General features: G+C 40.5%; 1 protein-coding gene across 9 annotated transcripts in view; it reads right to left on the reverse strand.

Annotated features, from left to right (window-relative positions):
- Positions 1-16234, reverse strand: part of FNDC3A (fibronectin type III domain containing 3A) — a 313016-nt gene that overhangs the window by 43362 nt on the left and 253420 nt on the right. For all 9 annotated transcript variants that reach the window (XM_073662733.1, XM_073662747.1, XM_073662726.1 and 6 more), the window contains 3 exons: positions 11027-11184; positions 8711-8770; positions 763-901 (listed from right to left, as the gene is read on the reverse strand). In XM_073662733.1, coding sequence (XP_073518834.1) covers positions 763-901; positions 8711-8770; positions 11027-11184 — 357 coding nt within the window. The remainder of the gene's footprint in view (positions 1-762; positions 902-8710; positions 8771-11026; positions 11185-16234) is intronic.

The following is a 16234-nucleotide window of genomic DNA, read 5'->3' on the forward strand; positions in this document are numbered from 1 at the left end:
TTTGTTAAAGAGGTTGGCCGCTAATTTTTTACTTATCAGTCGTTACAGGTCGTGTCCGGATGTTCACAGATATCAGAAAACAGAAGCTCTGTCAAATCTTTAGCGGCTGAGGCCGAGGACTTCATTTCAATGGGGGGTGAAACTGTAATACCCATCCGCGGCCACTATAGAAATGGGGGAGCTGCTATGTTCCGGCACCATGCGAGAACATCCAGCCGATGCTGATAACAGCTGATCGGCGGGGTGCTGAGCGTTGCACCCGCACTATGAGATATTGACGACCTAGCCTAAGGATAGGCCATCAATAAAAAAGCACTGGCCAACACCAATATTGCAGGTGCAAATCAGTAATTGTAGATAAGAGTTCACAAAAAAAGAAATGCTCAGCTCACATGATGAAAAAAAAACTTTGAACTTTCAAGATGTGCATGAACACTGAATCCCAGCTGGATGGATAATAGGATACGTGAAAAAACAGTACTCAATCTCAAAATTTTCCAAGTTGAAAAAGAGCTTTATTGATCTATTAAAAAGATGCGGGAAAAAAAAAACAACACATGCCATGACTAAGAAGCATACACATTTCAAGGTTCGAAACGCATAGGTTTTTTGCAGAATGTTCTGTTTTTAAACCTGTGTGATTTTCAAATCTTTTTAATACTTGGAAAATTTGGAGATCAAGAGCTGGACAAGATTACCGTATTACCAACTTATATTATTCTTGAACCTTAGAGATATACACCTATGCTTGACATGACTCACCTTCCATTGAAGGGAAAGTGAATTTTTGGTCCGATTTGTAATTCGAGGAGGGTTGGGCGTTTCTGGTTCACAGCTCATTGTGGTAAAGTTTACAGCTTCTGAAGAGTTTCCTTTAACAAAGTTTAATTCTGCCAGCACTCTACAGAGAAAAAGGGAGGAAAGAAATTAATATTTACAGGATATAGATACTGAGTGAGGAAACGGTAAGAGTCGGATTCACTACACCAGTTCAAGCGGGGACTGGATGCATTTCTAGATACCAGGCAGATTTCAGCGTATACTTAAAAATAAAATAGTAGGTTGATACAGAGATTTATTCTGACTGCTGGTTTCAGAGTCGGGAGGGAATTTTTCCTCAGGTGAAGATTGGCTAAATCATTTGGGGTTTTTGCCCTCCTCTGGATCAACTCTAGCAATTACAGAACTAACAGGTCGAACTTGATGGACGCAAGTCTTTATTCGGCTTTACAAACTATGTTACTATGTTACCACTATGATCATTGTATTAACTGAGACTAAAAATACAAAGTTTCTAAACTTATAAAAACTTTGTCAAAACTCATACATAATGATCAGATGTAATTTACAGTAGTTCATACAAAGAATATTCCATAGTTAGTGTAAAATAACTAATTTATAATAAATAATTTTGAGACATGTATTCAAAATCATTATTTGACAAAGTCTCAACATAGTAGCTAGCCAGTCATTTAATATTTCTGACAAATGAAGATGATGCAGTGTAATATTTTATCTCTAATACAAGATATTTATCAGCTAATATATTACAATCCACTTGTATAATGTTACATTGGCTACTGTAGACATGAGGGTTTTTTGTTTTTTTTTATACGGGAAGAAACAACATGTCCCCAGAGGTTCAGAATAACATGTTTTTTTCTATAAGAACTAATGATGGACAGTCCTGCTCTCTGCAACTACTGTGTAGTATTGAGCACAGATGAGTGCTTTCATCTCACGGCAGTCAGTCTGGGGGTAATGGGGTTGGAGTACAGCTGAACTGAGTGCAATTACAAAACACTCTTTTCACAACACCTATGCTTTCCCTCCTCTTTCCCCCATACTGATGCCATAAGATAAAAGCTGAAAGTGTTTGTAATCACACTCAGGTCTGCTGCACTTGTCACAGTAGCTTCAGAGATCAGGGCTGAGGGCACTGCTGTCTATCCATTACATCTGACAGGAAAATGTATGTTTTTCGGACCTTTTTTTTCTCTCCTGCACGATATTTCTTGATTATGATTGGTCGATGTCATACAGAGGAAAAAAATACACACCCCCAGAAACAAGTCTCTGGTGATGCCCCACTGGGCTCATTATAAATTATGCCCTATACTTTACGAGATAAAATCTCTGCAACGGAGATGAGAAAATAAAAATAGAAAAACATTTTACTCAGCTCTGCAGTCACTATTCCATGGTGTGGCCAGTTTAACATACTAAAATTGGTGAAAGGACCTCTATAGTGAAATACTGTATGTACTTAGAAAATTATCTATTCCTTATATCATTTTTCTTTATGTTAAATGTATTTAAAGATTTTGGAAGGTTTAATTTTTTCTTTAAATTCAGACTTATAAAAAAAATAAATAAATAAGCGCTGCAGAATAAAAAATCTTATCTGTGTGTATACCAACATATACTGACTCAACGAATGTTGGAAGGGCACTCATTTGGCATCCATTGTATGCATGGGGCATAAAGTTACGTTTCCACCAGAAATCTTCATGGTTTATATGGAAAGTGGACTCAGCAAATGCTATCAGAATAGACTATATATGGAATAATGCCTTAATTGTTCAATAATATTAGACTCAAAAACTAATACAAAACATAAGATCTAGGCTGCAAATAAATTTAATTTTGGATTAAGTCAATCGGGACAATCCTTTGCGTTTCCCATGTGGAGTCCGCAGGTATAAGAAACTTGCTACTTATTTCTGGGAGGTGACAGTCCACACAGACGCTTTCCACTGCATGTCAGCCGGGTTACTGAAGCTCTATGCACAGACATGTAATGCGGACTGTTGTCGGATTTCAGAAAGAGACTTCTGCCAAATCCGACAAGTCTAAACATAATTCACAGTTGTTGGGTTTGTTTTGCAGTATTCCACAAGAAAAATCAACATCTTTCTTCCTTATTATGGAGAACATTTATAGCTGCGCAGTTTGTAGGGTTATGTTAGGATAACATCTCCATGTGTTAGTAAGCTGACTAATATATCAGAATATTAATAGTCACAGCGACTGTGAGCCTGAAGTGCCGGGAGTAGGTGGAATTAGTCATCGCCTGTGGGATGGTTGTTACATGAGGAATGGAGATCAAATACAAAGAGGAAAGCGAACGGCAATAATCCCAGCGAGGGGCACAAGTGGGCTATATTTATTACAAAGGGATTTGTAAGGACGCTGGATTTTAGCGGAATGGATTGAAATGTATTATACTTTATGTTCCGGATTACAAATATTAACAAGTCCACAATGCAAAATGGTTGCAATTTGTAAAATGTCTTTCTCTTTTGCCTTTTAAGAGCGATACAGAGACAGCAGGTGAACCTTGTTTAATCCAATAGGAGAAGATCCAAGTTAACAATGTACAATACTTAAAGAGGTTGTCCTCTACTTTTACATTGATGATCTATCCTTAGGATAGTTCATTAATGTCTGATTGGCTGGGGTCTGACACTCGGCACCCCCCACCGATCAGCTGTTAATGTGGTTGTCAGTCGCCAGCCGGAAGTACTCACTTGCCAGGCTTGGCCATCTACTTGTACTGGCTGCCACAGGGTACTACACATCCGCCTCCTATAGATTTGAAGAGGAGGCAGATGTGCAGTACTCAGCCCCTACAAGTAAGTACTTCAAGCCAGTGGCCGCCGCCACCAGTAACGGCTGATCGGCACAGGGGTCCCGGGTGTCGGACCGCGGCCGATCAGACATTGATGACCGATCCTAAGAATAGGCCATCAATGTAAAAGTAGTGAACAATCTATTTAAAGGGAAATGTTACACAAAAGTGATTGATTATACAGGTGCATCTCACTAAATTAGAATATCATCAAAAGTTAATTTATTTCAGTTCAATACAAAAAGTGAAACTCATATTATATAGAGTCATTACACACAGAGTGATCTATTTCAAGTGTTTATTTCTGTTAATGTTGATGATTATGGCTTACAGCCAATGAAAACACAAAAGTCATCATCTCAGTAAGTTAAAATAATTAACAAAAAACACCTGGAAAGGCTTCCTAAGCGTTTACAAAGGTCCCTTAGTCTGTTTCAGTAGGCTCCACAATCATGGGGAAGACTTCTGACTTGACAGATGTCCAGAAGGCAGTCATTGACACACTCCACAAGGTCCCAGAGTTCCAATTTTCATTTGGAAATCAAGGTCCCAGAGTCTGGAGGAAGAGTGGAGAAGCCACAATCCAAGCTGCTTGAGGTCTAGTGAGAAGTTTCCACAATCAGTGATGGTTTGGGGAGCCATGTCATCTGCTGGTATAGGTCCACTGTGTTTTATCAAGACCAAAGTCAGCGCAGCTGTCTACCAGGAAATTTTAGAGCACTTCATGCTTCCCTCTGCCCACAAGCTTTTTGGAGAAGGAAATTTCATTCTCCAGCAGGACTTGGCCCCTGTCCACACTGCCAAAAGTACCAATACCTGGTTTATACACAACAGTATCACTGTGCTTGATTGGCCAGCAAACTCACCTGACTTAACCCCATAGAGAATCTATAGGGTATTGTCAAGAGGAAGATGAGAGACACCAGACCCAACAATGCAGACAATCTGAAGGCTGCTATCAAAGCAACCTGGGCTTCCATAACACCTCAGCAGTGCCACAGGCTGATTGCCTCCATGCCACGCCGCATTGATGCAGTAATTGATGTAAAAGGAGCCCCGACCAAGTATTGAGGACATTTACTGAACATACATTTCAGGAGGCCAACATTTCAGATTTTAAAAACATTTTTCAAGCTGTTCTCCACTCTTCCTCCAGACTCTGGGACCTTGATTTCCAAATCAAAATTGGAACTCTGGGACCTTGTGGAGTGTGTCAATGACTGCCTTCTGGACATCTGTCAAGTCGGCAGTCTTCCCCCATGATTGTGGAACCTACTGAAACAGAGTAAATGACCTTTTAAACGCTTAAGAAGCCTTTGCAGGTGTTTTTTGTTAATTTAATTTACTGAGATAATGACTTTTGTGTTTTCATTGGCTGTAAGCCATAATCCTCAACATTAACAGAAATAAACACTTGAAATAGATCACTCTGTTTGTAATGACTCTATATAATATATGAGTTTTACTTTTTGTATTGAAGAACTGAAATTAACTTTTTGATGATATTCTAATTTAGTGAGATGCACCTGTATTATAGAGTCATTACAAACAGTGATCTATTTCAAGTGTTTATTTCTGTTAATGTTGAGGATTATGGCTTACAGCCAATGAAAACACAAAAGTCATTATCTTCTTTTTGTGAGGTAAAACATTTCTCTTCCTGTTTTTAAACAACGTTTTACTTCAAAGAAAGAATCCTCTGTGATCCCGAGCTGTAATATCTGTATACTCTTTTGCTTCCTCCCCTGCCCAGGAGATGTGGTATGATCAGACCATGTCCCTGTACGGTCAGACACAGACATTACACAGTACACAGCAGGGGCACATTTATAAGATTATCTCAGCACAGGAACATTTTATTTATATACATTCAAATGTGGAAATTATTATCATTCCAAAATCTATTGATTAAAATGAACTTTTGTTCGTGGGAAAACCCCTTTAAATGGAGCGTTATGCCCCCATACACATTAGATGGCTGTAGACAGAATAGTTTGGCCGATAGCTCATCTAGCAGCCATCTCAGCTGTCTCTGCCATACACAAGAGGGCTCTCTCTGCTGAGCGCTCCTGTGTTCTCTATGAGAAAGAGTCTTTTTCAGACACCTCTGGCAGCAGATATCCCAGGGAGAACAAAAGGATCTGCAGTCAGAAATTGGACATGCTGGATCCTTATCTTCCCCAATATCATTTGTCATGAGCCCCCCCCCTACACATTAGATCGTCGTCTGAGTCCGTAGATATCGCCGGGTTTGGCTGACATTAAAGTGTAAGGGGGGCTTAAGTGTGCATGTGGGACCACGGCTCCATTCAATTGGAGGTCTTTGATCCTTAATTCTTAGGATTGGTAAGGATATCAGCGCCCACACATTTATCATCTATCCTATACCATCAATGTTATTATCAATAACTCCATCAACATGATTAAAATATCAAAAAAAAATATTATTAATATTATTAAAACCTTGGAGTTTTTATATGAATTAAAAAAAAAAACACCAACAAATTCTGGTTGATGACATTTTCCAACCTTAAAAATAGGTGCCCTGTTCAAATATGCTCGACACAAAATAGAATTGTAATCCATGCACTAGATGAGGAAAATACTTATTACAGAATTCAGGACATTAACGAAGGCGCTTCAAGCTGCTGACGTTCTACAGACAAGGATCTAGTTTACGGTCTTTGCCTCACCCACAGTCAGATCCCAAATCATTACTTGTACACTAGCGCCATCTATAGTGTGATAAGTAAAATGCATTCTCTTAAAAGCAGGATGGAAAACCTAATTTTTTTTTATATATATATATATATATATATATATATATATATATATATATATATATATATATATAATTAGGCCCAGACCTGATGAAACATACATATTTTTGTAGCATATCTGAACTGTGGGCTATCGACGTAAACTCAAACGCCAATCCATTGATAGAGTAAGGCTAAACTGAACAAAGTATAACAACCAACACAACTGCCTTGAAGGGGTATTCCCATCTCCAAGATCCTATCCAAATATGTAGTGGGTGTAATAATAATAATATTAGCAAATACCTCCAATTAGAAATGTAGTATAGTATTTTTGATTCGCTATGTCTCTTTCCTCATGTGCAGGCATTGCAGGACCTTAGGTATCCATGGTTACGACCACTAGCAGCTAGCTAACTAACTGTGACTTTATCAGTGGACGTAACCATGGATACATAAGGTCCTGCGATGCCTGCACATGAGGAAAGAGACATAGCGAATCAGAAAAAATATACTACATTTCTAATTGGAGATATTTGCTAATATTACTGTTATTAAACCAACTACATATTGGGATAGGATCTTGGAGATGGGAATACCCCTTGGTTGTTCACTATCAGACACACCCCCTTCTAAATGGCCCCAATGTGCTGCATAAAATTAAAAAAACAACAAAAAAAAAACATACTTACCCCGCACTGGTCCCTGAGTCCCCCAGTGATCTCATGACATACAATTTCAGATGAGCACGGCAGACTTCACATTTTTCATCACATCAGACTTCCAACACAAAGAACAATAGTCGTCATGTTTGGCTTCAAAGCATAAAAGTGTCAAACTCTGGCCCTCAGGGTGATTATATTTGGCCCGTGACACCAGAACCACCACCCCTATGTGGGGTCCAGTATTCTGTATGGAGGACTATGTGGGGCCAAGTATTCTGTATGGAGGACTATGTGGGGCCATTATACTGTATGGAGGACTATGTGGGGCCCATTATACAGTAAGGAGGACTGTGTGGGGAACATTATACTATATACTGGTTGACCCACGACTTTGTCCAAGTTTTTCATTTTGGCCCTTTGTGTGTTGGAGTTTGACATCCCTGCCTTAAAGGGACAAGTAATAAGGGGGCAGTGATTGAGGGCGTCCAATAGGTTCCAACATTAGTGTCATTTTATTTGCAATGAGCGGACTTCTGATACATGAAATATATTATTACAGTACATCTTATCTTGATGAATCTTGGGAGACTCAGCAATCACAGTTTTCAGAGATATACTGCAAAGGTCCTAAAAGTGAGACTGTGAAAACAGATCTGTCCCCAGATTTCAAAATACGTACGTTATTAAACAGATCTTAGACCTGAGGAGGCTGGTGCACTTACTCTGAAAATCCAAATAAAAATGGCTGTATAATCCTGATATTAAAAAAAGCGTATTACGAGTCCAACTAAGCACTGAGAGCATTATGAATCCCAGTGTATTCATCCTCTGCAGCTTGTACTGAGTAGTATGAGATCTCAGCAGCAGGACGGATGCTGAGGAATAGTCTTTTGAGTTAAGTTTTTGCTTAAAGGGGTGGTCCACGACTTTTCTATGGATAGCCTACCCTTAGGATAATCAATACAACATTGTTGGGTTGCAACATCCAGCACCCCCGACGATCAGCTGTTTTTAGGTGCTTGCAGAATGTAATCAGTTGTGGAGCTGCACAGCACAACTCTGTCGGCTGTATAGTAGCTGCGGCTGATTCATGCATGCCCGCCCCAATTAAATGATATGGGGTGGATCTGCAGTACCCTGCTGCAGCCACTACACAGTTGCCGGAGCTCTGCTGGTCCACTGTGCAACTGAGCAAATCCGTCCACAGCCGGCATTGGGAACGGTTGATTGGTAGGGGTGAAGGGTGTCACAACCCAACCAATCTGGTATAATGACCAATCCTATGGCCATCAATATAGAAGTACCAGGCAACCCTTTTAATCAATTATATCACAGCAAAAGGTTTTCATTTTACTTGTTTTCTTCATTTGTTTTTTTTTATATTGTTATTTTTAGAATTTATGACACTATTTATATTGGAGAGCATGAACACATCACATTGTCACATGTGCATCCATCATAAAAAAATGCCGTATACTCGAATATGATGCATTTTCCCATCAAGATAATTTGGAAAACTTTGGTGATTTACTTATCATTCACTATCTTGAGCTAGACATGAGCTATTTTTTACACTGAAACATAAAAGATGCCACAGATAGACAAAACAATATCCACAAACTCCGCATAGCAGAACACATAATGGTGTCACCGACCTGGCGTGATAATCTGTTGCGGGTCTCAAATCATCCACAGTAACACTGGTTTTCTCTCCGCTGAAAAGAAAATGAAAGCATCTGTGACTTCGCCGTTTGATGTGTGAAAATGTATTTCTAGACCTCTTAAGCATTTACATTAGTGCTCCTATTAAGGCAAGCTGCACACCCTATATTCTTTTAAAAATGTTATTTGTCATTTTTAGAAAAAAACAGAAGAAATTCTCAAAGTCAAAACCAACAACTAAAGTCAAGCAGCCCATCGCAAAACTTATATTTAATAAGACTCTGCTGGTCGCAGAAGAGAAGATGTTTGACCTCCATGAATGCTGATCGATGACATAATAAATCGATCAGCGTTTATTTAAAAGCAATCAGTTAGCGGGATCAATCCCCCTGAGCCGCCTATATGGGCATGCAGGTGATAGGAAGCTGAATAAAAGGATACATAGATATCTATCATCCAATGTTTTACTACAGAGTCATGAACTTTTTTTTATATATATAAATGAGCTGTTAAGATCTATGAGTCCGACTTAGATCTCCCCGAGAATCTGCCCCCAGAGATTATACTTAAAAAAAAAAAAAAAAAAAAGGGGAGTTACAAGTGTGAGACATGTAATGACCGACAGACTGCTCTTCTGATCTACATGTCTCACACTGGTAACTCCTCCTTTTATTTACAATAGAGGCAGATTCTCAGGGAAATCTGTGTCCACCCATAGAAACTAACAGCTCATTTAAATATTAAAAATAACAGATTTCTCTGGAATAAAACATCAGATCGCAGATATCAAGGTATCATTCTATTCAGCTTCCTATGACCTGCCAGTTATAACCGTGGTGCACAGACAGGCCACGTGGCTCCTGACACAAACGTGGTAGCCTCATGGGCATATGCAAGGCTGTCAAGATGGTATCAGACCCACGGGCCAGTCTGTGCACCACGGTCAGTACTCAGACTGTGAGCCACAGATGAGTGAATGCGGCATAAATCTGCTGGTGACCATGTGCAGTCATCTTACACTGCTCAACCACAATTATTCCTACCATGAGGCCACAATCACACGTTCAGTATTTGGTCAGTATTTTACATCAGTATTTGTAAGACAAAATCAGGAGAGAAGCAATCAGAGAAAAGTATAATAGAAACACGTCACCACTTCTGTATTTATCACCCACTCCTGGTTTTAGTTTACAAACACTGATTGAAATACTGACCAAATACTTAACATGTGAATGTGGCCTTAGCCTGGTTTCACTCTTCCATTTCACATATGTGTATTTATGTCAAACATATCAAATTCACTCAATGGAGGAAAAATAAAAAAAAAGTTTTTAGCCTCCAGGAACAGGTATATGTTTATATACCTTTCATCCTGCTGAGTGACTTCATACAGAAATATCCGGTAAAACGTTCACATTGTGAAGTACATATTAGTATAATGCAGCCTATGGAAGATGGATATCACTATATGCCTAAACAATTGCATCCATCCAAATTACCGTATATATGAAATGTATATGTGAAAATACCCATCTGGATGTAGCTAAACATACTTGTGTACTTAGAAAACTGGATCCCTGGCATTACAAGCAATAACTATAAATATTCTACTTTATTGGGAAATTCTACGTTACAGTATTTGAGTTTTTGAAAGAATGTGACTTAGAAAAAAAGTAAGCAATGCAGAAAAACTTTAATTAGGCATACGTTGTACTAAAAAAAAAAAAGAAAAAAAGATGTTTCCTAGAGCATGTGTGAACAAGGCTTAGAGGAGACAGTCAACAGTTTCCTTTTGTATTTATATGGGCCGTATATACCTTGTATTCATGTAAAGGAATAGCATCTATGAGCATATTCTTCTACATCAGGGGAGGGGAATCATTTTTCTGACAAGGGTCACTTGGATATTTATACCATCCTTCGGGGCTGTACAAATCACATGCTAGCTCCACCCACAAAGTACGTCCTGACGCTGGCACTGGCACATTAATTGCACGCGCATCAGCGCTCAGTAATGAGAAGCGCGTGAACGTGCTCACAGAGCAAGAAGAAATTAATGGGATGGTGGCCATCAAAATACAGCTGCCGACCCAGGCACTGCAGTCCTCGGGATTCTGCCCGGGGGCTGGGCAAAAGGTCATCGAAGGCTGTAAACGGCCCCCGGGCCTGAGGTTCCCCAGCCCTGTTCTACATGAACCAGCTTTGCTTAAGTACATAGCGGGCTCTTACAAAAAAAGAAAATGAAGAAAATAGCAAGGGCAGGTCTTTTTAAAGATTCTTTCAAAGTCCCAATAAAATGAGTCACATACCTGTATGCAACCTTGTATTTTCCATCCTTCCCATTGTTGGATAATAGTATTTCATAAGTGTAAACTTCAGGGGTAACGCTCCCATCATTTTCCTCACTGATCAGGCTGGAAGGAGGTGACCAAGTCAGTATTACAGACCTTGCCTGAATGTCAGATACCTAGAATGACAAATGTACATATATTATTGTACATCAGGTAATAAAAGAGGCAATATCAGCAGCGCGGCGGCTTTGTGGTTAACACTGTATCGTGGCTCAGTGGCTAGCACTGTAGCCTTGCAGCGCTGGGGTCCTGGATTCAAATTCCACCAAGCACAACATCTGCAAGGAGTTTGTATGTTCTCCCCGTGTTTGCGTGGGTTTCTCCGGGTTCCTCCCACACTCCAAAGACATCCTGATAGGGAATCTAGATTGTGAGTCCCAATGGGGACAGCGATGATGATGTTGGTGGAATTAATAGCGCTATATAAGTGAGTAAAATAAATAAATATCAAGTCTCATATAAAAATCCCTCCAACCTTTCATATTAATGTTCACCAGGTCAGTGGCTACATGAGCTTGATTCACTACATTGGCTACTGGTTTACAATATTAACTGTATATGTAGTCTGGTTTATAAGAGAGGAGGTCACACTGCATATCACTAAATATATATATAAAAGAAAAAGAACTACGAACACTTCGCAATACGGGAAAATGGCAGAATAAGGTGACTATGTTGGGATAATATTCCAATGAATTGGATAAACCACTTTTTCAAAAGAAGTCAGCTTAATAGCCATCTTACTGCCAAGGGCCTGGCTTCTCTAACCAATGCACTAAGCGATTATCATCATGGAAATCCACTTTTTACCAAGTGTGTCAGTAATCACACTTATGTCTGCTGTGCTCAAGCAACTTGTACTCGCTCTGCAGTGAGATCAGGGCTGTCATTACATCTCACACAGGAGTAACCTGCCTGTTATTACATCTCACACAGGAGTAACCTGCCTGTTATTACATCTCACACAGGAGTAACCTGCCTGTTATTACATCTCACACAGGAGTAACCTGCCTGTTATTACATCTCACACAGGAGTAACCTGCCTGTTATTACATCTCACACAGGAGTAACCTGCCTGTTATTACATCTCACACAGGAGTAACCTGCCTGTTCTGGACTAATCCTCTGTGATCTCACTGCAGAGCGAGTACAAGTTGAGTACAACAGAAATGTGTGATACTGACACTGCGCTCTCATCTCCAGACAGGCAGTGCAGTACAGCAGAGCTGACACTGCAAGGAGAGTTGATAGAGGGGTTTGTAATGTGACAAGTAAACACAGCTGCACTGTCCCTCACCCCACACAGACTCATACAGGAATCTAGACCAGGGGATCAGGGTTGTCAGTCATACATCTCCCACTGGGAAATCTGCTCTGAGCTTTGGTGGGGTGTGTGTCTTTTTTTGCAGTATTGCTGCCTTTATAAAAAAAAAAAAAAAAAAAAAAAAGTTAACTCATTGTGTGCCAAATACTTTGATTTCTAATATCTTTGCAATGGAAAAGCTAAATAAAAAAAAAAAAATAAATGTATTCTGCTCTGAAGGATCGTATGCCTCCATTTATTTTTTTTATTTTGAGAAGAACCCTGCCTAGGACAAACATTTTTCATTGTCGGGGAACTTCTCTAATCCCTACCAATCCAGCACAGCATCCCTGACAATCTTCTGTTTAGCTGGCTGAAGCAGCAGAATCCTGTATACCTCACATGACCACTGCAGCCAATCACTATATGGTGTGAAAAAACCTTACAAGGTTATGTGCATAGGATTTCTTTTTCAGGCAGATACCGCCCATGGCCCACCTGAAAAAGTGCCACAAACTATTAAACAATGCACAGCAATGTGTTCAGTCTCTAGTTTCTCCTTTTAATCGCTCCAGAGGACAAGTATCATGTCCATTCTTTTGGCAGCTTCCACTAGGAAGCAGCATATTGGCTATATTTCAATATTTCATATTATTAGTAGAAAAAAAAAAGATGCTGGTGACGGAACTGCCGCAAAAGCGACAGCAAAACAGAAGACACTTAAGAAAAAGTTGGCGGTCTTTTTTCTGAAGAAGCAACGACCCCTAAGAAAACCTCAGTCCGCTGCATCTTAAAGATGTCATGTGCACAAATCCATAACGCTGATCAGATAGAGGGTATGAGGAGGTGCAGCAAGTATACCGGTCATTACACATGCAATCATAATGTCCAAAGGGTTTGGGGTTTTTTTTTTTGTTTTTTTTTGCAACCAGTGGATAAAAATCTTCCTGGTCATGTGATGGGACACGTGTTGGATTGTTCCACTTGTGAATCCTGCAGCCACTATTACATTGTGTGTCCAATTCAACATGAAACATTTGGTGAAAAGTCTTCTTTAACCCTAAAAAGTCTCTGAAAAACAACAAAACAACAACAAAAATATATGAAACAAATCAGTCTCCAAGGCAGGCATACTCAAAGCCCATTACTTACATCAGCTTAGAATTATGTGAAGGGCATTGCCAACACTAATATCTAATACTGCTGCTAACACCATTGACATAGCAATAAATTGGTATTTTTTTTTAGGACGACTTTTGTTCTTGAGTGACACCATTCATAGGAAATCTGTCACCAGGTTTCTGCTGCCCCATCTGAGAGCAGAGTAATGTAGGAAAAAAGACCTAGATTTCAGTGATGTGTCACTTACTGGGCTACTTGCTGCAGTTTTGATAAAATCACTGTTTTATCTGCTGCAGATCTAACAGTTCTCTGAATGTTGAGCCCTGCGTTCATAAAGGAGGAGCAACAGAGGTGGTGTGCATTCATAGAGGAGCAGCAACAGAAGTGGTGTGCATTCATAGAGGAGGAGCAACAGAGGAGGTGTGCGTTCATAGAGGAGGAGCAACAGAGGAGGTGTGCGTTCATAGAGGAGCAGCCACAGAGGAGGTGTGCGTTCATACAGGAGCAGCCACAGAGGAGGTGTGCGTTCATACAGGAGCAGCCACAGAGGAGGTGTGCGTTCATACAGGAGCAGCCACAGAGGAGGTGTGCGTTCATAGAGGAGGAGCAACAGAGGAGGTGTGCGTTCATAGAGGAGGAGCAACAGAGGAGGTGTGCATTCGTAGAGGAGGAGCAACAGAGGAAGCATGCGTTTATAGAGGAGGAGCAACAAAGGTGTGACATGCAGAAGTAGTGCTGTTGCTTTAAAAGAATTCAGCAACTACTAGAAGTAACACAAGCAAATGAGACAGGAAGTGTTGTGTTCCAGAAGCATCCAGCAACTAGAGGGGTTAACACAGTCACAGGAGAAGGGGAGTGTTTTAGCAGAGCCCCAGGGGGATTGTGGGGAAGTTGTTTACTGTCTGGATGGAGCCAAAGAGAAAGGTGGTGTGTGTGTTCTGTATCTCACAGAAGAGCCCCTGCAAGTGAAAAGGATTCAAGCCATGAGTGAAGCTAAGCACAGGTCAGGTAGTGTTCCTGAACTAGCAGTGCAGAGCATTGTCAGGCAGAAAGAGAAAGACTGGAAGAAATGTTATCACAGGGATCATCTGCCTCAGCAAACCCTCCCACCTCCTCCATCTCACTGTGCTGTAAAGAATGCTGTGTTCATTAATGTGCCTTTGCATTAGAACTGTACTGTCCTGTACTACTGGGAAGACTGAACTGCTGTGCTGCTAAGGAAACTGTACTGTTTGTCACTGGAGCCTGTTGCTCATAAGACTTAACTTGCACTGGCTGTGCGGCTTCTTATTAAATGCTACTGTTCTACCAGGATTCCAAAGATTAAATGTAACCTGTCTCGACCCTATCTGAACCTAGCGGCGTGCGAGTAACATATACACACACATATACATACACACATACTTGAATAAGGTGGTTATATTATAATTTCGGCTGGTGGGAGTGCTTGTAGGATGAAGTGTCAGAATTATCCGAAACCCTATGTAAACCACTTAAACTCAGAGAACATTGTCGTTTTTCACCCCATGCCCAGCACTTTGGACTTTGCAGAATTGTGGTAAAACGTTAATGTGATGTGGGCTGATGTAAGCCTTTTATCTACATTCACTTCAGTATTACCAATGCTGTTGTAGGTTGTTCAGCCTTTTACCAAAGCGAACTAAGAGTGCTTCACAAAAGAGGTTTCCTAGCCCTCAGGCCCTTGATGTGGGCTCCACAGCATTTCTCAATGATTGGAAGGTTCACTTTCATCTCCGTGAAAATGATCTGCGAGCAATTTGCCTTTCTCCAAGATACGAGTCTTGGATCTTTGATCAGCAGCTCTGGTCTATGGCTATATTACAGTGTACGTGCAGCCTGCACAAGGGGAACACTGTACTGCAGCAGTCATTATTTATGGGGAATGCACTTATGACAGTATTGTAATCCAGGAACTAACGCTACTGAGAAAATACATGACAGATATTGGTTGTGGGTTTTGGTGGCCTCAACGGAGAGGGAGCATCATTGTGGCTCCAAAGAAATGTGTCAGTCCATGCATGGAAAGAATATGCACAGCAGGTCAAAGAGGAGGCGATTAGCTGCAGCCTTGAACCTATTCTCTACCACTACCTTCTACTGAATAAATCTGGCATCTATGATCAACTCAGCCAGTACCCAAAGGCAGAAAGCCGATAGAGGCTATTTAATAGTCCAGTTAGACAGGCAGACTGCACTTTCTATGCATATATTACATATCCTGTCGACAGTATTTGTGGCTCTCAGCCACAAATACTGATAAAATAACAAAAAAAGGTTACCCATTTAAAGAGGTTGTCTGACACTGAAAATATTTTATTTTCCCTAGGTTTGGCTCTTTTTCAAATAAGAAATTGAGGCTTCCCCACCTTCCATGACGAGGTAGATCCAAGTCTGTGCGGATCTGGAAGGCTGCAGCGCCCGGATATCATCTGAAGCGCTGAAGACTGATTGGCTGCAGCGGTCAGGTGACAAGAACAGCATGTCTTCAGATGTTTCTCTGATGACCTGCTCTTCTAGTCACCTGACCTCTGGAGGTGTCTACACTAGAAATACAGGGGTGACTGAAGGATCGTATGCCTCCATTTTTTTTTTTTATTTTGAGAAGAACCCTGCCTAGGACAAACATTTTTCATCGTCAGGGAACTTCTCTAATCCCTACCAATCCAGCACAACATCCCTGACAATCTTCTGTTTAGCTGGCTGAAGCAGCAGAATCCTGT

This window comes from Phyllobates terribilis, unplaced genomic scaffold (assembly GCF_046119375.1).
Source record: "Phyllobates terribilis strain yellow unplaced genomic scaffold, ASM4611937v1 Scaffold_2__4_contigs__length_985480577, whole genome shotgun sequence".
Taxonomy (NCBI): domain Eukaryota; kingdom Metazoa; phylum Chordata; class Amphibia; order Anura; family Dendrobatidae; genus Phyllobates; species Phyllobates terribilis.